General features: G+C 34.5%; 1 protein-coding gene across 3 annotated transcripts; it reads left to right on the forward strand.

The window, feature by feature from the left end:
- Positions 1–10,520: 10,520 nt before the first annotated feature.
- LOC145037137 (F-box family protein) lies at positions 10,521–12,178 on the forward strand. 3 transcript variants are annotated; one of them, XM_078985721.1, is made up of 2 exons: positions 10,521–10,640; positions 11,220–12,178. In XM_078985721.1, the coding sequence occupies exon 2, from the start codon at positions 11,276–11,278 to the stop codon at positions 12,032–12,034; it is 759 nt and encodes a 252-aa protein (XP_078841847.1). In that variant the 5' UTR covers positions 10,521–10,640; positions 11,220–11,275; the 3' UTR covers positions 12,035–12,178. The 3 variants fall into 3 exon arrangements, with proteins under 3 accessions (XP_078841847.1, XP_078841848.1, XP_078841849.1); XM_078985722.1 differs by having other exon boundaries at positions 10,623–10,732; XM_078985723.1 differs by lacking the exon at positions 10,521–10,640 and adding an exon at positions 10,743–11,026.
- The last annotated feature ends 11,598 nt before the right edge of the window (positions 12,179–23,776 follow it).

Raw genomic sequence — 23,776 nt, forward strand, 5'->3', positions numbered from 1 at the left:
TTGGATAGGAGGACAAATGAGGAACTGACATGAAAAGGACATAAGCTTGTATACTTTTAGGTGATTTTGAGTTTTGTAGAGTGTGAACAACATTTGATATAAAGGATTATTAGGTTTGTACATATAGCAAAGGAAATGTAAACATGCATGCATCAACATCGCCAAAGGTTTTGTCCTCCTTAAGGAAATCGATAAATTCATGGACTTTGACATGGAAGATTCTGGCTATGATATCTGCTCTTCTGTGTACATCCCTCTGTGAATGTGTATCCATATACCGGGTAATCTCTGGCCACTTGACATTACACGTGAATGTGATAAAATACTGCGGGTTGCCATAAACTCTACATATCGAAAGCGTATCCTGGTAATGGCTATACATAAACCGGGGGCCGCCAGTGAACGATGCAGGCAAGAAAACACACTTGCCAACAACGTGTGCCTCCCTGTCCCCCTTTGATAGGGCATCATAAAGCCCACTCACATAATCTGAACGTAAGTTTGACTGGTGTTTGGTTATATAATCTAATTGGCCTTCCTCTATACACGTATATGTATCAACCAAATATTGTTCGAAAAGCCGAGTAGTATTTACAATCGGAGACCAAATTTGTTGTCGGGCATGTATATAGTACGCATAATACATATTGTCAGTGAGATTTTTTTGCATTGACTCCTCTCTGATTACGCATCTTCAAACGGGGTGACCACCCTTCCTCACCGTAAGGAAACAAAAGTGGATATTGTAAAGGCATATAAGATGGATGCAATTTACTAATACGTTGAGGCCGACTCGAATGTGAAAAGACAACGATGTCATATGTGATACTGGTAGTGTCATCACCACTTACTATACATCCCAAGGATCCAAGGGAAGGCAATTCATATCTACGGTCAACAATGTTGTTAAACAGTCGGACACTATAATTTTGTAAATTATTTTCCTCAGCCATGACTTTTGCTGTTTTAAAGGTTTTGACGTACTCGTTGTTAGCCCCTAAAAAGGTAACCAGATATTGCACGATATTAGTGTTGGATTAGTGTCTAAGTCCATAACTATTTTGGTATGTACTTGACCCGATGGTGCATGGTCCTTTTGGGTTGCCTTCACCAAAGCAACTTGATTGGAGAAATATATATAGAGAGAGAGGATAATATGATTTATTAATATGTTATAAGAATAATATATTAAAGGAGATATCATATTTGTCTAATTAATATTGGTCAATAATTAATTAAGAATTAATTTTGTGATCAAGTGTAATTAATTAAACTAGAGGGGCTGAATTGTAATTATGTGATAGTTACAAAAATAAGGTAAGGATTATCTTATTATTAGGTTGGACGAATTTAAGGTGATAAGGCCTTAGAATTCGACTATGATAAGGATTCAAGGATTATCTTATGGGTTGCTTTGTGGATAAGCAACTAGATAAGGATAATGACTGAAACCCTATCTCTACACCTATATAAAGACCCTAAGGCTCATGAATTCATGTATCTCTTCCCAAGAAGTCCTAAGGACGAATTCTAACCTCTCTCCTCTCTCTTTATACCTTCTCCATTTGCTCTTGGTGTTTGTAAGCCATTAGAGGAGTGACACTTGTGACTCTAAGCATTCAAAAGTCAATTCAAGGAGGAATTAGGATTGTTATTACTCTATAACAATCAAGGTATGTTCTTAAACCCATTCATATGTTAATATCGATTTTATATACTAGAATTAGGGTTTATAGTCTTGGATTCAAAGCATGTACAATAGAGAAACCTAGATCCAAGCATTAGGGTTTGTATGAGCACATAGGATGTCTTATGACCAAAACCCATCAGTGGTATCAAAGCCTTGATTGGTTTCTATTGTATTGATGCATATTTGATCGTAATAAGCACTGAAAATCGATTTTTTTGAGTTTTGAAGGTTTGACTCGCCGAGTCACTTGGTGAACTCGCCGAGTCAGCTGGACTCGACGAGTCCAAGCCCAGACTCGACGAGTCAAAGTGTCTGACAGCTCGTTTTCGCGATTTTCTTCCTGTTTTGGTTTTGGATAATTACCATAAACTCGTTTTTGTGATAAAATCCGAATTTTTCATTATTATGTGATTATCCTTACCTAAATAGAAGATAATTGTCAAAATTTAGATAATCACTTGTTTTATTAGATAAAGTTTGATTATTTGTAATTTAGATTTGAATTATCTTGTGAAATAGTTTCAATTTATCCCTTTAGGTTTTATAGTTTAAATTTGAACCCCAAAAGTTTTGTTGTTTTGAAATTTAAATAGTTAAAACCCTAATGTTTTGAAAAAGGTTTCAAAACTTGCCCTCAAGTTTTGGAATTTAAATTTTGATTGAATAGTTTAATTTCGATGCATATTTAAATTCTAAACCCTTATGGTTTGAAATGTTTCAAAACTTGCCCTCAAGTTTTGGAATTTAAAGGTTGATTAAAAGGTTAATTAGAAATGTTAAATTCTAAAACTCTTGTATTGTTTTGAAAAAGTTCAAATCACACCCTTATGGTTTTATTAATTAATTAAGGTGTATAATTAAAAGAGATTTAATAAATCCATAAAAGTTTAGGTTAACCTTTTAATTGAATTAAAATTGTAATTGTTAAAGTTAACCATATAGTATTTTAAAAGTATAAAATACACTCTATACTATATATAACATTAAAAGTCTAACATTATATATATGTATGAGTAAAAGTCAGTCTTACCGTTAGTAGGCCTCATTCACGAAGCTGGTCTATAAGGGGTGTTTATGGAAATTGCCTATAAAATGGCGATTGAATGGGTATCCACTCTTACCCACCGCACTCTTGACTAGTGGAGGGTCGTTAGCCGAACGGATAGGATAGGACAAAACCTTCCATTATAAGTATAATGAAATACAAAGTAACTAAATGTTTTTCAAATTCCCAATCTTAGTTACTTAGGCAAAAGTGAATTGATGCAATTCCATGAAATTACACTTTGTGCCCTTGCGAAGACGTTAGTGGAGCGTGTGTGGTTTACCGGCACACTAAATTGTTCTAAGCAAAGGTAGCAAAGGGTGACTCAATGTTTGTCATAGTTCGGTGGAGCGTGTGTGGTTTACCGGCACATCGAATAGGTGATTGTAACATGTGAGGGCACCATGTAGTTTGCATGGTTATTCACACCCGCTTTGTGATCCTCGGCATCCCAGTCACAAACAAGAGGGGCATATCGAGATTTAAACATGCCATTAAAATGTTCAATGAATCTCAAAGGATCTAAGAGTTTTCATAGATTTAAAACTTAAATTTCTTTTTCTTTTTTCATGGTGGAAATTAGTGAATCGTCATTCACTTACCTTCAAATGTTCTGCGATTTGGGTTACGGCATCCCTCTCCCGAGTTGTAGGATATTGTGTTGGGTCCTAGCCTTGGAATTTCATTTGGGTGATTTACCAAGGACTCAATCAATCAACTAACTTGAATTCGTTTTTTCTCCCGATGTCAAAGTTCGACAACTATGGTCTTCTCAAGTCCCGTGGAACAAGCATTCCACATGAAGATGATGTTCCACGATTCGATCGAGGAACAAGAAATCATGCTTCACTTCCTCCTCCTCCTCCAATTATTCTCCCTAACCCACAAGATTGTAAAATTGAAAGGTTCAATATCACTCAAGCCCTTTTGGCAAGTAAAGTCGGTGTGTGCACACGTCTTAGGGATGAAGTCACATATTGATAGATTAAGAATGATGGGATCCGTTGTCGGTGAAGCGATGGCTGTTGATTGGGTTCTTCAGTCACTTCCTAACTCGTATAGTGAGTTCGTAAGAGAGTACTATATGATGAACCACGACGTGACACTTATAGATCTCACCTACATGCTTATTGCTGCTGAATCAACAATGGTTTGGCGCAATAGAAAAGCAAAGTTGATTGGTGAATCTGCCTTCAAGAACTCTATGTATATAGACAATGGCAATGAGAGACATGCAATGATCGAAAAAGTTTGATCATAAGAGAATGGCGATGTCTGAAGTAGTTCCATGTGTTGTTCCAAAGGAGTCAATTTGCTTTTATTGCCAAGAGAAGGGGCATTGGAGACGAAGTTGCCCTATTTACCTAAGAGATCTAAGAGATGGGAGAGTCAAAAGTATGACTACGCTTTAGGTAAGAATCCACTATCTAACTCCATTAAGTTCCTATTCATTGATTCTTAATACATGATGTGATAAGATTGCATTTGAATGTTTTGAAGGATCGGTGAAAAGAAAGGAAGCTTGATAAGAGAGCAAGATGAATCTAATCACAAGAGATGGATCTCGATCTCATGGACTTGAAGATTGGATTTTGAGCTTAGATAGTTATGATAGAGTTGTTAGAAAATTTTCTTTTACATAGTTTTCAATAGATTTTGCATTGTAAGGACAAATATTTTTCCGCTGCTTTTATAAATAAAATAAATTTTGTTTGACTTATTTATTTATTTGTTTACTTCCTTGCAATGAAATCGTTATGTGAAAATTGATGTTTGAATATTTCTACAACGAATGGATGTGATTCTTAGTTATGTTATTTATGGAAATGTCATGAATTTACCAAATAGGGAGAGTTTCTCATCGCCCAAGTTTCAATTGGACAGAAACTTGGAATCATGCAACGTGGATGCACGATGAATGAGAAATTACGTATTTGGAAATTAGCCTAATTCATTGACAAAGTGTCAAGTGAAGGACTAGGAGATCGAGTACACAAAGTTGTGTGTTGATCAAGTTCACCATAAGATTAACAAAGATATTCGTCATGATTTACTAAAGGCTTACTAAATATGATTATACTTATAAGATTAAGTGTAATTTTGAATTGATTAAAGGGTTTAGATCAATAGCAAAACGAATAAGAAGAATCAAGTAGGCAGAAAGATAAGAGTTTCTCCATTCTAAGAAGAAGGGAGAGTAGCTTTTATGCTTTATGATAGATTAAGAACCATATCTCAATTGATCCTCTAATGAGTCTTGGTACAATTGTATGTCCAAGAAGAGGAATCAAAGATTGAAGAAATGGTCAAATCAAGAAGTCAATCATACTTCGTTCCAAAACAAGTCTTAAAGTCAAGATTGTGACATTGAGTGAATAGTATTAAGAAGGTTTATAACATTCATCAATTGTGGAAAGTTGTGATGTCTTGGATAAGACAAAGACCAACTAAGACCAAAATTATGAAGTGTTTTGTTTTGATAAAAGCTACACTAACTCTTGAATATTTGGTTGTCAACAAATGTTTATTGACAAGAGAATCGTATATGTCAAGGAGTCAGTGGGAGTCTTAATAGTCTTGAAAAGTTTCAAGAACAAATCAAATAAACCTTATCGATCATCACTAGCACACGAGTTGAGGTTTACAACCTATCGTGAAGACATTATTTTGTTTCTGTGCCAATCCAATCGAGTTAATTATGTATGTGAGTCCTATGAGTTCTCATTTGAATGCGTAAAAGGCAAGGACCTTGATCAATGAAAGGTGCATTGATAGGAAAAAGGTAAGATGCTTAACTACTTGGAAGACGTGGTGGGCAGCTGTGCTGCCATAAGGCAAGAAATCAAGATTAAAGGAAGTTCGATCCATATGAGTTTGAATTTGTCGTAAACTTTGGTTTTAACAAATTCACATGGATAGGAACACATACACCGTTTAAATCTAAGTGTCATAAGATTTCCTCCTTCATGAAAATGATTGTGAGAAAATGCTTTCACTAAGAAAGATTTTAAAAGATAGTGATTGTAAAATTGCATTCTCGAATTCGATAATGGTTACGGCATCCCTTTCCATAATTTGAATTGTGAGGTTTGGCAATTAGTCTTAATTGTTAAGACACACATATGAACTATCTAAGGCAAAGGTGTATAAGTTCAAGAAGCCTTGATAAAAGATTATCAAAGCACTAAGTATTAGAAACATGGATTAAGAAATTCAATAGGTATTGTTTTTCTGAAAGTTAAGATGTTTATGAATACATGTCAAAGCTAGTGGGAGCATAAGTGTTATGTTTTATAATAATCATCATGATAGTGGGAGCATAAATGTTATGATTGTATGATTATTAAGGCACGTATTGCATAGTTGGCAATATTAATTATAGAAAACAAGAGTCATACTTTGCAAAGTTATAAGAGTTGAAAAGTTGTTTTGCTATAATTAAGGGAGAGAATATTATGCTTCATTTCAAATCTAAAGGATTAGGTTGTGGAATGTTAATAAATTTAGTCAAGGGTACATAGTGTGTTCTTAAAATTTCGATTATGATTACGACATTCCTCTTCACAATTCGAATTTTGAGAACATAGAAAATAAAACATTGTGCGTCGTGTCCCATACGCTTCGAGTATAGGATCGATTGCAAATGCTTTAATGTTTGACCATTCTAAAATTTTCCAAATGTCTAGTGCATTTAGAGGGAAAAGGGACTAGAATTGGTTTTGATTAAAATAATTAAACAACTATCAAAGGACAATCCAAAGTTCGACGAGGATTGGTCGCTTGTGAGTAGTTGGAAGTATAGTATTGGAAATTATGGAAATGTTTCCATATTGGATGGACAATATCGACATCATTATGAATAGATAAGATTCTATAAAGAAATGAGTTGTCATATGGAAAATATGGAAGCGTGTCCATATTAGGAAGTAAATATTGATAATCTATGTCTAGATTAGAAACTTTTATGCAAAATGATGTTCAAAGGAATGCACTTTGAGAGAGAGACATCATATCTAAGGAATTGTCTTGTAACAATCTACGTTAGAGGAATTTGTAATATCATTGGCAATAGTCTTTGAGACTTTGGTACAGTGACATTACAAAAGGATCATTGCATAAAGTGTTAGAATCTAGTATATTCTATAAGTAACAAGAATTTGATATTCTTACACTTAAGAAAATGGATTTGGAGTTGTAAAATGAGAATGATTGGAAATATGTTCAATTTGTCTATTTCACAAAGGTAGGAACCATAGGTAAACATTGTGTGCATGCTAGGAGCATGGGACAAGTGTTGGAATTCAAGTAAGAAGTTGACTACCCGAAACGACAAATAATGAGTAATCGATATGGTGATAAATAAAACGTGTTTTGTTTATACTCAAAGGTTTGAGGCCATATGGGATTAGTATTATTCTTGTGTTTCACCTTGCATGTTTTGACTTCCAGAATAATTGAGTTTATTAAGAATAATCGAATTATTCAAACGGGCCACAGTCGTTCATATGTTGGAAGTAGATATGAATGAAGACTGTCGTGAATTGGTGTGTGGATTGTCTAAAAGAGTATTAGACATAAGCAAATGTTTGCTGCAACGTTCATGAGTGCTTACGAATATGATTTGAGCATTGGATTAAACCCACGCTCACTTGGATCACTCCATGAATTGTATTACGAGTGATTGGTGAGACGATAACATCTTATATTCTTGAAACCGAGATGTGTGAGTTGTATCTTGCGAATCGGTTGCACATTGATAATATGTAAACGCACCAGTAACTTGGTGTTATAAAACATATTGTTGTGTGTAATTCGGTGAGTGAGTGCAAGCAAGCATTGTATCAAAGTTTATCCGTTCCTTTTATCCAAAGTAGGATAAAAGCGATATCTTTGGGCCCCTCGATGGTTTAGTGATGACATACGTAAATGCTCGGCCGGGCTAGGGCTAATTTGATTTGTTCAGTTAGTCTGTCGTCATAAATCGGAAATCGAGAAGTAGTACAAAGAGAATGATTAGAAATCATGTCTCAGACGATATCAAGAATGGAGGAATATATGATCCCTTATCTAAGGACACGCATATCTGATATGATCAGAGTTGACAGCGGCTTTGGAAAGCTACGATTGCAGATCAGGATCTGAAGTCATACGCAGAATAGTTGTTAGACTTATCCAAGTGGGAGACTGTTGGATTAGTGTCTAAGTCCATAACTATTTTGGTATGTACTTGACCCGATGGTGCATGGTCCTTTTGGGTTGCCTTCACCAAAGCAACTTGATTGGAGAAATGAATAAAGAGAGAGAGGATAATATGATTTATTAATATGTTATAAGAATAATATATTATAGGAGAAATCATATTTGTTTAATTAATATTGGTCAATAATTAATTAAGAATTAGTTTTGTGATCAAATGTAATTAATTAAACTAGAGGGGCTGATTTGTAATTATGTGATAGTTACAAAATAAGGTAAGGATTATCTTATTTATATGGTGGACGAATTTAAGGTTGGAAAGCCTTAGAATTCGAGTATGATAAGGATTCAAGGATTATCTTATTGGTTGCTTAATGGATAATCAACTAGATAAGGATAATGACTGAAACCCTATCTCTACACCTATATAAACACCCCTAGGGTCATGAATTCGTGTATCCCTTCCCAAGAGGTCCTAGATACGAATTCTAACCTCTCACTTCTCTCTTTATACCTTCTCCATTTGCTTATGGTGTTTGTAAGCCATTAGAGGAGTGACACTTGTGACTCTATGCATTCCAAAGTCAATACAAGGAGGAATTGGGATTGTTATTACTACATAACAATCAAGGTATGTTCTTAAACCTAATTACATGTTAATATGATTACTTGCATGCTAGAATTAGGGTTTATAGTCTTGGATTCAAAGCATGTACAATAGAGAAACCTAGATCCAAGCATTAGGGTTTGTATGAGCACATAGGATGTCTTATGACCAAAACCCATCAATTAGGATCCAAATCGGTTCCTCTTGGACTAGTAAAAGCCCTGAATCTATTCTAAACCTCATTCTCTGTGTCAAAAAGATAGAGCTGGATAAATCTAGGGCCCTTCGTAGGATCCGGAGACAACGATCCTATCCTATGACAAATATGACAAGATATCTTGAAAACATAAGGGCCCCGATTGTCATTGAAAGACTCATCCACATTCGCCCCAAAGGAAGTCATAGAGAACATGTTATTATATGCCCTAATGTCTTTAAAAAATCTAGGATTTTGATACAAATCAAGAAATTCAGGATGAAACCTCGAAGGATACGGAAGAACCACATCACCATCCCGACAACAATGATAGTACTTCGGATGGCCAAGCGTAGAAAGTCTGAGCGCCCTTTCAACATACCAGAAATAGGCGCCACAAAATTCGCAAACACACGTACAGTCACCGGAATCAACATAATGAGGAAGACCGGTAAAGAAGACAACATGTCGCGACCTGCGAGTTCTAGGAAGAGAGGAAGAAGCACTAGCTGAAGATGGTCGTTTCGCCGAAAGGGCCATCATAAATCGAACGACAAAAAGACGCACAACAACACTGAAAGACGAACAAAAAAACACAAAACACGAAATAGGAAAAGAAGACAGGGAATTTACCTTTCGAAAGAAAGAACGAAGAACAAAAAAGAAACAGCGGTGGAGAACACAACCCAAAGAAATAGAGAAGCAGAACACGTGGATCATAAAGGAAATGGAAAAAAGACACGTAGACACAAGTCAGCAGTCTACCTTAAGAAAAGCAGAAAGGGATAAAGTAGACGAATGACAAACGAAGAGAACTACAGGGGTAAAAACAACAATTCCATAAAGTAAGAATGAAGGAGACGAAATTCCAAATTAGAAGGGTCATATATGTCCCAAAATAGAACAGAATATTGTAGATAAGAGAAGAAAATTTTAATATATATATATATATATATATATATATATATATATATATATATATATATATATATATATATATATATAATTATGTTTTTAATTAATGTAACCTTTTCTATTTAAATATTAAGTGTTGTCTTTTAAATAAAATAAATTTTATGTAATATTAAATATTTGTGTATTAAAAAAATAGAATTTATGTAATATTAAATGTTTATGTATTAAAAAATCAATTAAATTTGAAAAAGTAAAAAAGATGGAATGCTATGAGTGTTACCACTCCCTATAAAATGTTAAGAATTAGGTGTCAAGACAAAAAAATTATTTGACACTAAAAAAATGACATAACAAGATCCTAGGAGTGTTAGAACTCTCTCTAGTCTAAGAAATAAAAATCTTTTTGTTATATGTCACATTCGTATTCATTTTGACACATGTATTTTTATGGTTATTTTAAATTAATTTTTATTTCATATGTTATTTTATAGTTTTTTTATTTTATTAAATTCCATATATTATTTAAATCTAATAATAAATACATATTAATTTCATTAATAATCTTTCTTTTTAATTTTAAAATTACTAAATTAAAGTTTCATTAACTTTTTTTATTTATTTATCTGAATCATTTATTTAAATTTAAAAGAGAAAAAAAACACTTTAATTTTTATAATTCAATATTTTTCTTATTTCTCTTGTAAATTCAAACTTCTCAAATATTTTAAATTTTATATTTAACTTTTCTTTTAAATAAACTTATATTTATATAATAATTTCCCACCTAATTTATTTATTATGATTAGAAAGGATCTAACATAAAAAAAGATAAAAGATAAATAATATGAAGCAATTGAGACCCTCAGCCTTAAGTATATAGATTATGACGTCCACGTAATCATCTCAATAACCATGGTCCATGGGGTTCAAATAATATCTTCTCGCCCATCTTCGTCATTTTCTAGGGCTTTTTGTCTTTCGTCAACCAAAGGTGATTCCATCGCCCTTTTTATTTTATGTCGTTGATTGCCATGAAATTGATCTTAACAGTCTTGTAATCAGGGTTCAGTTCATGACAAAACGGTGATTATTTCGTCTGTATTCTTTCTATGAATGTTTGATTGATAACAATTTTAGGTTTTTCCTTTGTTTTGGTTCCAAAAGTATAGTTTTCCAACTGTTAAGAAACTCCAAATTGAATCAACCGCAATCCATTGGAATTATCCGGTATGTATATGCGGATCGTGATTTCATACTGATGTCTACAATCGTTGATATCTGAAGTCGTATTATAGCGGTGGATTACACGCTTTTGTTCATCTCCGGTTGACCTTGTATATCAGTCTACAAAAATGATGTCTTGCGCAGTTTGATCTGGTTATCATTTTCATTTTCTTAGATAAAGTAGAATTCAAGCGTTGTATCTTTAATCTCATCAAACATTACAACATATCATTTTGTTACAAGATATAAGAATCATGTGATTTAGATTTCTTAATATCCGATGAATGTCATGTCATGGACAGAATCAAATAGAAGAAAGTAAACAGAGCTTTTAACTCTTTTGCAGGTCAAACATACGAGTCAACCACTACCCACTTCACGAATTACCAAATGCTCTAAGCAATGAGTAATAATATGTCATCTGATGAAATACTAAAGGCTGTTTTTCCTCTACTAAATGGCCCTGATTTAGCTTCTTGTATGTCTGTATGCAAACACTGGCAACAAATAGCTCAAGATGATTACTTCTGGAAATGTCTATGTGCAAAAAAATGGCCTTCAACATGCAAAAATCCATCACCTCCTGTAACATACCACAAATTATTCAAAACATTCTACAAACGCGAACACAGAAGGACGCTTTTACCCCCAAGAATCTCCCTAAACGACCTTGAATTCTACATTGACATATGGGCAGATGATGAAATACTCTTTTCACAAGTTATTCAAGGACCCGCCCTTCGAAAGGGCATGTGGACCCCGCCACCTGGCATCTGTGACACCCTAAAGTTCCATTTAGAAGGTCCAGAATACAAGATGACATTACCTGTTGACCCAAAGTTTGCAGTTCCTTATACTCAAACTGTTAGTGTTTCTGTTCTTGTATCAAGAAAAGACACCAATAAAGTTGCTTGTATAATCAATAAGTCAATGTTTGACTATATTGACCGGTCTGCTTATAGAGCACTTGCGTTTGATTACTTGGTGTTTTCCCCGATTTACCCTTTTGTGTCTGGGATTAGGGCTTGGATTTCTTTGTTGTTCATGGAACATGGGGAGGAAGGGATTATTGATGTGTTTGGGGTTGAAATGGACTTTTGTGATGCTGCTAATTCGGAGGATGAGGTGCTTTGGTTGTTAGATATGCTTGATTGGAAGTAATTGGTTACATGTTGTTGATTGAATAAGGGTAAATTGGTCTTTTTGATTGTTGATGATTGTTGTAGATATGAACAATTTCTTGTACTTGAAGCAACTATGTCAAATGTTTGTTTCTATGGTTGAAGTTTGTTTACCTTTGTTAAATGTGTTGTGCAATAAAGTGTACAAATTGGATGTAGAAGGAATGTACTTTTAGTCGATTTTTATTTTATTTTAGGGAATGTGCTTTTAGGATAATAGTTTAAGGGCCAATAGTATAAGTTCTTAAATTCTGATAATACGTTATCCTTAAATACTGATGATATGTTATGCAATATAGTGTGTTAGTGTGCAAATTGCATATAGAGTAAATTACACAAATGGTCCCTCTGGTAGAAGGAAATCTCTCACAATTTTTTTTAACTCGGATTACCTTCTTGTATTTTTTTATTGTGGTTTTTTTGTCCCTACCATATATAATTATTATTTCGTTTTCAATAATTTGTATTTAGTTATTGTTTATTATTTATATCATTAAAGTATGACGACTCTGACAACATCCCTACTCTATTATAGATCTGGCAATCGTGTCGTGTTCGAGGTGACGTGTTGTGGGTTGGCGGTTCAAATTATGTCAACCTAAATACGATCCATTTAAATATACAGGTCACGGGTTGGCGAGTAACAGTTGGCGGGTTTGGAACATAAACCAATATATGACCCGCCAACCCATTTATTTATACAGGTTCACAGTTTGGTGGGTTTGTAGGGCATATTTAGGTTCGTGGGTCCAAATTTTAGACATTTAAGTCTTAAACTTCTAAATGAAAATTAAAAACATTCATAGAAAAATGTTACAGACTTAGCCTTATAGGTTACGATTTACGATCTTAGACTATCCACCATAAGTTAAAATGTCGAAATAATCAAATGGTCTATGAATCAATGGTATATATTATATAATACTTATTAAATATTAATATTTTATACATAAATACATTTAAAAATAAAATAATTTTTTTATTAAGAATATAAATGGGTTGGTAGGTTAACCCGTTTATTTTTGAGAAATCTATATATGACCCGTTTAGTAAACGAGTTGGCGGGTTGACGGGTTGAAAAACTCAACCCAAACTCATTTATTTTGTGTCGTGTTGCGGGTCGTATCGAGAATTGTCATCTCTCTCTCTCTCTCTCTCTCTCTCTCTCTCTCTCTCTCTCTCTCTCTCTCTCTCTCTCTCTCTCTCTCTCTCTCTCTCTCTCTCTCTCAAAGGCAATGAGATTCTCAAGTTATTGGTGTAGGTTGCTACATTCCGGTGTGAAACGGAAAATAAATTATACTTTGGAATCTCAAGAACATCTGAGATAAGATACATAAGTCATAATATCCTTTATATAACTTAGTGTTGCTTGTAATTCAATAAATATAGATTCATGGTGCTATGTGATGATCATGGTGTTTTTATTAAATGCTTCAGTTGCATTCTTTGGATCATTATATTCTAAAATTAAGGTTTTATTTTTCTAAATAACCACTAATTCCACAAGTACAAATTGATGAAAATATATTTTTTATGTATAAAATGCTTTTTGTAAGATCTTATAATCTGATTCGATCTTACGATCATAATCTTGCAAAACAAAAAAATGATCTTATATAAACAATCTTGACAAACTTGGTCTTGGGAAATATATATATATATATATATATATATATATATATATATATATATATATATATATATATATATATATATATATATATATATATATATATATATATATTAACATGTTGGGAAAAACATAATTATCGTTTGACCTGGAAAAACGCACAAAATAATGTTGTTAGCAGAAACAAATTAAAAAGAAAATTGAGATTTCACCTGCAAATATATTGATCACTACAAAAATATACCGCATAAGTGTTTATAATTTGATGCTAATCATGTTTTTTTTCCAGAGCATATTTTTTTGAAGTTTATTTTTGGTATAATATGAAAATGTCATTTGATAGTAAAAAAAGTGTTTTATATTGTTTAAACGAAACTAAAATTTTTGGTTGAAAGATATTTTACAAAAATAATGTGTGGAAATAAACAAAAGATGTTTTATATAGAGAATTTCTTCATATATTTTTTGATTGTTAGTTTACCCCTAACATGATGTTTTTTCTTTTTGTTGTTTTTTGATTTTTTTATTTTTAATATTTTTTGATTTTTTATTGTTGTTTATTTTTTTAAATATTTTTAAGAAATACATAAATTTTTTTAAATATTTTTAAGAAATACATATTATTATTATTATTATTATTATTATTATTATTATTATTATTATTATTAAAAATATATTTTATTATTTGTTCGGACTATTTTTGTGTTATTTTTTCATTTAGATTATCATTGCGTTATTTTTTTCGTTCTAACTATCTTTGTTTCAGACTATTTTTGTATTATTTTTATTCAGATTATTAATATGTTATTTTTTTATCTGACAATCATTATGTTATTTTTTTCATTCCTACTACCTTTGCGTTGATTTTTGGTTGAATTATCGAATGTTATATTTTCGTCTAGACTATCCATGTGTTATTTTTTCATACAGACAATTTTTCTGTTATTTTTTTTGTCCCGACTATGTTTGTTATTTTTTCGTTCGCATTATTCATATGTTATTTTTTTGTTTAGTCTATCTTGTGTTACTTTTTATTGCGATTTTTATAGCATTAAATAAAACTCACACAAATATAATTAGTCAAAATATATAATGATTCCATTAATTTAAGAGCCTTGATATTAAAAGTATAACTATTAAAAACTAAATATTATAAATATATAATGATTATATTTGTTTAAGAGCAGTTTCTATAAATATCGTTATTGTTATTGTTACGGCTGACAAATATGTACTACAAAACCAATTAAGATGTTACTAACTGAACCAATAATATTCGCAACCAATATGTTTGGTAGTCAACATGTTTGGTTGGTAACACCGTACCAATAGAATAAATATGATCCGGTAACTGTACAATGTTTTAAATATCAAGGTATTAATGTACCAAAGTATTGGACATCATTACGATGATTGGCCCAAAATTAGGCCTTCGGATGAATATCAAGAAAACCAAGCTCTTTTGGCCCTCGTGTGGTGGTAGGAAGTTACGCGAGGGGATATTCCCGACGGGCATCGGGAGGCCGCCTTTGGGGGATGAAACTTCTTAAGGGAGCTATTAGTAGAGATGATGGTTTCATTCGTAGCTTAGCCACAAAGAGAGCCGAAAACGTTGTGAATTTGATGCGCCTTCTTCCACAATTGGCTGACCCCTAGAGTGAGCTCCTTGTGCTTCGGTCTTGTATGGGTATTGCTAAGATTTTATTTTGGTTAAGGATGTGCTAACCCGTTCACATGGAGGAGACGACAATATTCTTTAACAATGGGTTGTGCGGGGAAATTGGGGACATTATGGTTTGTGGTGGCACTTTCTTTGGCGACATACAGTGGCGAATTGTTTCCTTACCCCTTACGTTTGGAGGTTTGGGTTTATACTCAGCAGTAGAGGCTACCTCATATGTTTTTGTTGCCTCAAGGTCTTACGTGATAGCTTCATATATGATATGGATTCTGATTATGATTATGCCTTGGTATCTCTTCGGAACAAGCTTCCAGATTTTGACCTTAACAATTTTACTAATAAAGACACCCCCCCCCCAAAAAAAAAAAAAAATCCTACAATACACTGGCGAGTTCCCTTTTTCGTAGAATTGGCCAAGATATGGAAGTGCATCTTAACATGACGACTCGGCAAAAAGCGATTTTCCAGTGCTTACGTCCACCACATGCTCAAGATTTTCTTCTAGCTATTCCTATAGATGGGATTGGCCAACATATATCTCTCGTGGAGTATCGTACTCTCCTCAAATATCGACTCGTGATTCCCATATTCTCAGCTGACAAGATATGTTCGGTGTGTCACAAGGCATGTTTAGACTCTTTTGGAGAGCATGTAGTTCACTGTAAAGACTTTTGGGGTTCAAATACAGGCACGGTATGATTAGAGATACTATGTTCGACATATTTAAGTGTGCCTGAGTTTCTGCTAAGAAAGAGGCACCTATTAATTTCCTGACTGGCCCGACAGAAGGAAGGTTAACCTCAGACCGGCTAACATTTTGATTTTTTGGATGGATCGTAGGGAAACACACATGTGTGGACCTTACAGTGGTATCCCCTCTCATGAGCTTGAGGGTTAGGGGTTTCACGGCAGGACAGGCTGGTTTAAAAGCAGCTACAGGCAAAGTCACCAAACATGAGAAGTCGTGCATGGAAAATTAACACATGTTCATACCATTTGTATTTAATACGTTTGGTTTCCTCACGCCGGATGCGGTAGAGCTTCTTAATAGAGTACAACAGATCATGCATAGTAATATTATATTCCCTAGATCATCGGATGTAATCTTTAAAAAAAAAAATAGTTTTACCATACAAAAAGGTTTAGCGGCACAGCTTGTTGCCCGTTTGTCATCTCACTCATTGTACGATTATATATATATATATATATATATATATATATATATATATATAAACTTGTTTGGTGTTTAATATTTCAAAAGCCTTGATATTACCATCTACCGTATTAGAAAAGTTTAAAGTTTAAACTTAACGTGTCCCATTTTTCTCTACCATTTTAAAATTTACACTCATGATAGAAATTAATAAAATCCTTCTGCATCGAGTTTCAATCTCAACCATTCACAAAAGCCAAATGTAAGTTTCACAATGTTAGAAACATGAAAATCTTCTTTCATAAAACTCATATACATATTGTTATATACCGTTACCAACATGTATCAACCAAAGTTATTGGTAACCAAACAAGTTGATGCCAACTATACTTGGTATGGTAATGTTAAAAAAAATTATACTATAATTAATACGGTATACAATTTAAGGAAAAATTTATGAAATGATATCAATTTCATCCCTAATTATTGTGGTGCACATTAGCATCTATCCCGGCTAAATTGGTAACAATTGTGTAGTAGTATATGGTAATTGTAATTCAAGAATTGTATGATTAAAATAAAAAAATAACAATAATAATTAAATTTGGATTTGGGATAATGTACAATTTTCGCTCTTTAAGTGGTTTTTATGAATATAACTAGGTTAAAACACGTGGAACCCACGGGTGATAATTTTAAATAGAATTAACAAACTGATTATATAAATAATATATCATTAATTTATAAAAACTTATGAATTGTAATATTATAATTTTTTAATAACTTTGTAATTTGTATGTATTTAATTACTTTTTTTTATGAACTATGTATATCAATAAGAAAAAATAAAGTTAAATATTAGTAACAATGATTTAAAATTGTAGATGAATGAAAGTTTTTAAATACTTTTTATTTCAACGAACCTCATAAACGTAAGGTAAAAGAAATATTATTTACTTTATATATACATTTATTTACATTTAACATCATTGTTTGCTAACAAAAACTAAACAAAATATATGTGATGATATAATCTTTAAAGGGGTGAAGAAAATCACAAAGACTCATGATTAATATGTAAAAACACAATAAAGTTATTGTATCAGTTTATACATGTGACATCCCCAAAATCACGGCCAGAAAAGACCGATTTTGTTTATGCTTTATAAAAATCAGAGTACTTCATTTTATAAAAAGGTTGTGGAATTTGTTCCCAGAAAAACATGGTAAATACGTTATTAAAACATTTTCGAAGAAACGTATTTATTTCATTTTAAAACATTTGGGATGTCATCGTTAATACAGGAACATAAGCATAAACAGAACTTACAATTACTCACACTAGTGGTCTACATCTCTTTAAATCTCTCAGTGTAATGTCACTTCATATCAACACCTGTGCTATAAATAAACTGAGTGGGTCAGGTTGGGAAACCTGGTGAGCACATAGGGATTTCAATCCCACAATGTTATACCATATATATAGTTTAAAATTCACAAAATATACAATTTCACCATACATATATGTAAACAACTCTTATCCCACCCCGTCGATCCTCGCAACGAGGCTATCCATACTCTCGGACCTAAGATTAGTCGTTTTACCTACTCCATACTCTCGGATCAGAAATGAACGAATTTACCAAATCCATACTCTCGGACTTGGGACGAATGACTAATCCATACTCTCGGATTAAATATGAATGATTATGCCTAATCCATACTCTCGGACTAGGGACAATAGCTAATCCATACTCTCGGATTAACGACGAATGATTATGCCTAATCCATATTCTCGGACTAGGGACAATGACTATGTCTAATCCATACTCCCGGATAAGTGACATATACTAACTTCTATTCTCTGAGTTTAACTCACTTGTACTCGTAAGAATATACTACCCAATATTCCTCATATTTAATTTAGGTCTACTCTTTATCCTAAATTATCAAATATAATCAGGTATGTTCTTTAACAGGAATTTCAAGCAACATCAATTAACTCGCACATAAACATATAATTAATACTTCAATCAATACTTGTATTAAAATCATGTTCATGAAAGGGACTATGCACTCACCTGAGAAGGTGGTGACTCGGTACTCGGACAGCGCTTCGTTTACTTTAAAATAATTTCCTTCGACGAAACCTAGTATTATCACCAATAGATTTTAGTCTATTATTCGCCGAGACTAATTAATAGTCTAGCTATTATTACTATTATATAAGCGTTAAAAAAAATACTTATATAACCCATAATAATAGCCCAAGTATTTATTATATGTTCTTAATAACGTTCATATAATTAAATAAAAACTATACTAAAAATAGCGTAGACGTAGCTCACTTACAGCGGGTTTTATAGAAAACCAGGCTTTGCTTGGAGCAGCGTTTCCGAGCCGAAAAGCTCTTCTTCTCGGAGCCGTCGAGCACTCCGGGGCTTCCGCCTCGTGCTAGGGAGGTTCCTTAGGCTTTTCGGGGGATTTCGGGGCTAGAGAGAGGTTCTAGAGAGAGAGTAAAGAGAAGAAAGAATGGGAAAGGTGTGAAGAAAATGAGGGTGGGAGAGGTGGTATTTATAGGGTGAAAATGGCTGAACTTGGTGCCACATGTCACCATCTAGTGGCAAGACTTGGGGAGAAAGCAATGGCCAAGATTGTGCCACATCACCCATTTTCACACAACACACTTCCGACTTCTAAAATCCGTAACTTTCACATACGACCTCCGTTTTTGACGTTTTTTATATCCACGCGTAGGTAAAAATAATATCTACAACTTTCATTTTGACTCCGTCGGCTAATTCTCGACCGATCTTAAATTTAACAGTACGAGGCGTTTAGACTGTTAAATGACCGCGAAGAATTCGTAACTCCTTCATACGGACTCCGTTTTCGTCTGTCTTTTTACCGTTGAGTTCCTATTAATGAGATCTTCAACTCTCATTTATTTCACGTAAGCCAAAAACCGCTCGAACTAAAATTCGAGTTTCGGGCTGTACACTACTAAGCCGAATCTTAGAAAAATCATAACTTCCTCATACGAAGTCAGATTTGGGCGTTCTTTTTATCGACGCTCTTAGTTTAACATATTCTACGAGTTTTGTTTAGATTGCTAAGGCTAAAAAGTCTTCTATCGTAAATTCACTATTTACGTCTTCCGGTGCTGTGCCGGTTTTACCGTAAAACTTCGGCGGGCCATAACTTCTTCGTTATAACTCGGATTTCGGCGTTCTTTATATGTACGGAAACCTTGTGACATATTCTAAAACTTGGTTAAGACTATTCATTTTAAATAATCGTTTGTCGAAAAAGTCATTTTTGACCCCTATTGCCTCTAAATTGACTAGCCCGGATCTGCGGGCGTTACAATTATCTCCCCCTTAGGATGATTACGTCCCGGAATCATCAACGAAACAAGGATCGTATAATGACTCCATATGTCATCTCTTCATCCTAGGTAATAATTATAACTTCTTTATTCCTTCAAGTCTATCTCTTAGACTTATTGACTGTAAGCAGTACTTGATCGTGCACCTGCTCTCTACCTCTTATTAGACTCCAAATTATGACCTATCATCATGTGATGTACGTTTAGACTCAGGTCTCTTAAATTCTAAAACAGACTAAGCCTTCCTTCATGTTCTAATGTGATATAATCATACTTTAACATGTAGCATTTCTAGCTACCAACGAGCGCGATACTTCTATTGATCGCTTTGATTATTAATTGTTTGGTTTAAGTCGGACGCTATATCAAACTTGGTTCTCTGAACCACATAACCTACTCATCGTAGTCGGACTCAAGGTGATATGACCACTAGGGTCAGGATAACAACAATCTTCTTAGTCATTATCGAAACAATGGTAACGGCATACTTGAATAAAACGAAATCAATTACTGGCTTCTTGGTAACCTTGTGACTTTCCCTGATCCAAGTGTGAGTCCTGTGCTTCCAGTAGTATAGGTCTCTACTACCATTCACACCTACTCATACTCGTCCCAAGTATTGTCCCGCAGTTTTTCCAAGTCACCATACAAGAAAACCATACAACAACTTAACACATCAGATAACAAAACAAAGGTTTTATATTATTTCTTGAAACTGTTACATAGGTGTTCAAGTTCACCCTAGACTATGCCTCTAACGGGCTACATCGTGAGGTACTATCTACACGATTACTCCATAACTCGATCCTCGGATGTCAAGCCTTCACTCTTGAATCCTTTCATTGTCATCTGCTTCGTCAAGGATCATTTGAAATGCTCTCGCCTTTGGGTTTGGTGGTACATTTGGCTTTGTAGCCCCTTCTCTCTTTGGGCAGTCTTGTTTGAAGTGTCCTTCTTCTCCACACTTAAAGCAGACTTCTCTCTTGGTTGTGCATTCGCTGGCGTAATGACCAGTCTTCCCGCATTTAAAGCATGTCGTATATTTAGAGCATTTCCCGATGTGCTTCTTTCTACACTTGTCACACCATTGCGTTCCTTCTTCAAACTTCGAGAATTTTCTCTTCTCGCTGGACCTTGAAGATCCTTCAAACTTTCTCTTCTCGCCAACCTCCATCTTGCTGGAGGCTCTTCCCTTGATCATATCGTCGACAGACTTGGAAGCCCAGATAGCTGCCTCTAGAGTAGGTGCTTGACGCACTGGCACCGCGTACTCCCATGGAAGTCCTTTTGCGTACTTGTCGATTTTCGTCAGCTCATCCGGAACAAGACGCAAGGCGAACTCCATCTTCTCTGTGAAGTTGTTGGTGTATTCATCGATTGACATGCTTCCCTTCTTCAGGGTTGGAAACTGGTTCTCTAACTCAAGCAGGTTTTGAGCTGAGCAGTACTTTCGTTTGAATTGCACCCGAAATTCTGCCCATGTCAGTTGCAGAGGCTCATTAGGGCTCAGAGTCTTCCCCAAGGTATTCCACCAACGTACAACGCCTCCTCGAAACTGACGCACTGCAAATGTGGTCTGTAGCTTCCCTCTACAACCGCATGTCATGAAGGCTAACTCCATCTCCGAGATCCAATCCATGACCCCGATCGGATCCTCCTTTCCAGTGAAAGTCGATGGCTTGCAAGTCAGAAAATCCTTGTACTTGCATCCATTCCTCTCGACCTCGTCATCTTGGTTGTTTTGTCGAACTATTGGTGGGTTGACTTGATCAACAGTCCCACTATAGTTTCCTTCCTCAGTCTGCCCTTCGTTCAACTCGGGCTGTTCGATCTGAATAGTGGCTTCCTCACGATTTTGCTGGAGCAAACGTCTAGTTTCCTCCATTTGACGATCCAACATCGCTTGGATCATCGCTTGCACTCCGGCCATTGTGACTGACTCAGGGGCGGCTTCCATCACCGGTATTTACTCAATCACTGGGGGTTGGTTTCTGTTCCCATTTTCATTCACGTTTCCGCTACGGGTTCTTGCCATCTTGATCTATACACCGAATAAGGTGAATCTATATCTTTACTTAGGATTGACGGTTAAATCATCCTTATCACTCCGAAACGTTTATATGCTAGTTCTAATATCGTAGTCGTACGTTTAGAATCCTAAACACATAAGGTTTCCAGATCCGGTCGGCAACAGACCATAGATCCGAACAACTAACAGCATATCAGGCACAAGTATTTAGCACATAAAAGCATTTTAGGCATAATTCCTAAAATAAGCTAGTGCTCACACCTCACAATCATCGCTTAGCATTCTAAGTTTAAGTCTAGAAATAAATCCATATTCCTAGTTCGCTTAAACTAATGCTCTGATACCAACTGTGACATCCCCAAAATCACGGCCAGAAAAGACCGATTTTGTTTATGCTTTATAAAAATCAGAGTACTTCATTTTATAAAAAGGTTGTGGAATTTGTTCCCAGAAAAACATGGTAAATACGTTATTAAAACATTTTCGAAGAAACGTATTTATTTCATTTTAAAACATTTGGGATGTCATCGTTAATACAGGAACATAAGCATAAACAGAACTTACAATTACTCACACTAGTGGTCTACATCTCTTTAAATCTCTCAGTGTAATGTCACTTCATATCAACACCTGTGCTATAAATAAACTGAGTGGGTCAGGTTGGGAAACCTGGTGAGCACATAGGGATTTCAATCCCACAATGTTATACCATATATATAGTTTAAAATTCACAAAATATACAATTTCACCATACATATATGTAAACAACTCTTATCCCACCCCGTCGATCCTCGCAACGAGGCTATCCATACTCTCGGACCTAAGATTAGTCGTTTTACCTACTCCATACTCTCGGATCAGAAATGAACGAATTTACCAAATCCATACTCTCGGACTTGGGACGAATGACTAATCCATACTCTCGGATTAAATATGAATGATTATGCCTAATCCATACTCTCGGACTAGGGACAATAGCTAATCCATACTCTCGGATTAACGACGAATGATTATGCCTAATCCATATTCTCGGACTAGGGACAATGACTATGTCTAATCCATACTCCCGGATAAGTGACATATACTAACTTCTATTCTCTGAGTTTAACTCACTTGTACTCGTAAGAATATACTACCCAATATTCCTCATATTTAATTTAGGTCTACTCTTTATCCTAAATTATCAAATATAATCAGGTATGTTCTTTAACAGGAATTTCAAGCAACATCAATTAACTCGCACATAAACATATAATTAATACTTCAATCAATACTTGTATTAAAATCATGTTCATGAAAGGGACTATGCACTCACCTGAGAAGGTGGTGACTCGGTACTCGGACAGCGCTTCGTTTACTTTAAAATAATTTCCTTCGACGAAACCTAGTATTATCACCAATAGATTTTAGTCTATTATTCGCCGAGACTAATTAATAGTCTAGCTATTATTACTATTATATAACCGTTAAAAAAAATACTTATATAACCCATAATAATAGCCCAAGTATTTATTATATGTTCTTAATAACGTTCATATAATTAAATAAAAACTATATTAAAAATAGCGTAGACGTAGCTCACTTACAGCGGGTTTTATAGAAAACCAGGCTTTGCTTGGAGCAGCGTTTCCGAGCCGAAAAGCTCTTCTTCTCGGAGCCGTCGAGCACTCCGGGGCTTCCGCCTCGTGCTAGGGAGGTTCCTTAGGCTTTTCGGGGGATTTCGGGGCTAGAGAGAGGTTCTAGAGAGAGAGTAAAGAGAAGAAAGAATGGGAAAGGTGTGAAGAAAATGAGGGTGGGAGAGGTGGTATTTATAGGGTGAAAATGGCTGAACTTGGTGCCAC

This window comes from Lactuca saligna, chromosome 3 (assembly GCF_052625555.1).
Source record: "Lactuca saligna cultivar CGN05327 chromosome 3, ASM5262555v1, whole genome shotgun sequence".
Taxonomy (NCBI): Eukaryota; Viridiplantae; Streptophyta; class Magnoliopsida; order Asterales; family Asteraceae; genus Lactuca; species Lactuca saligna.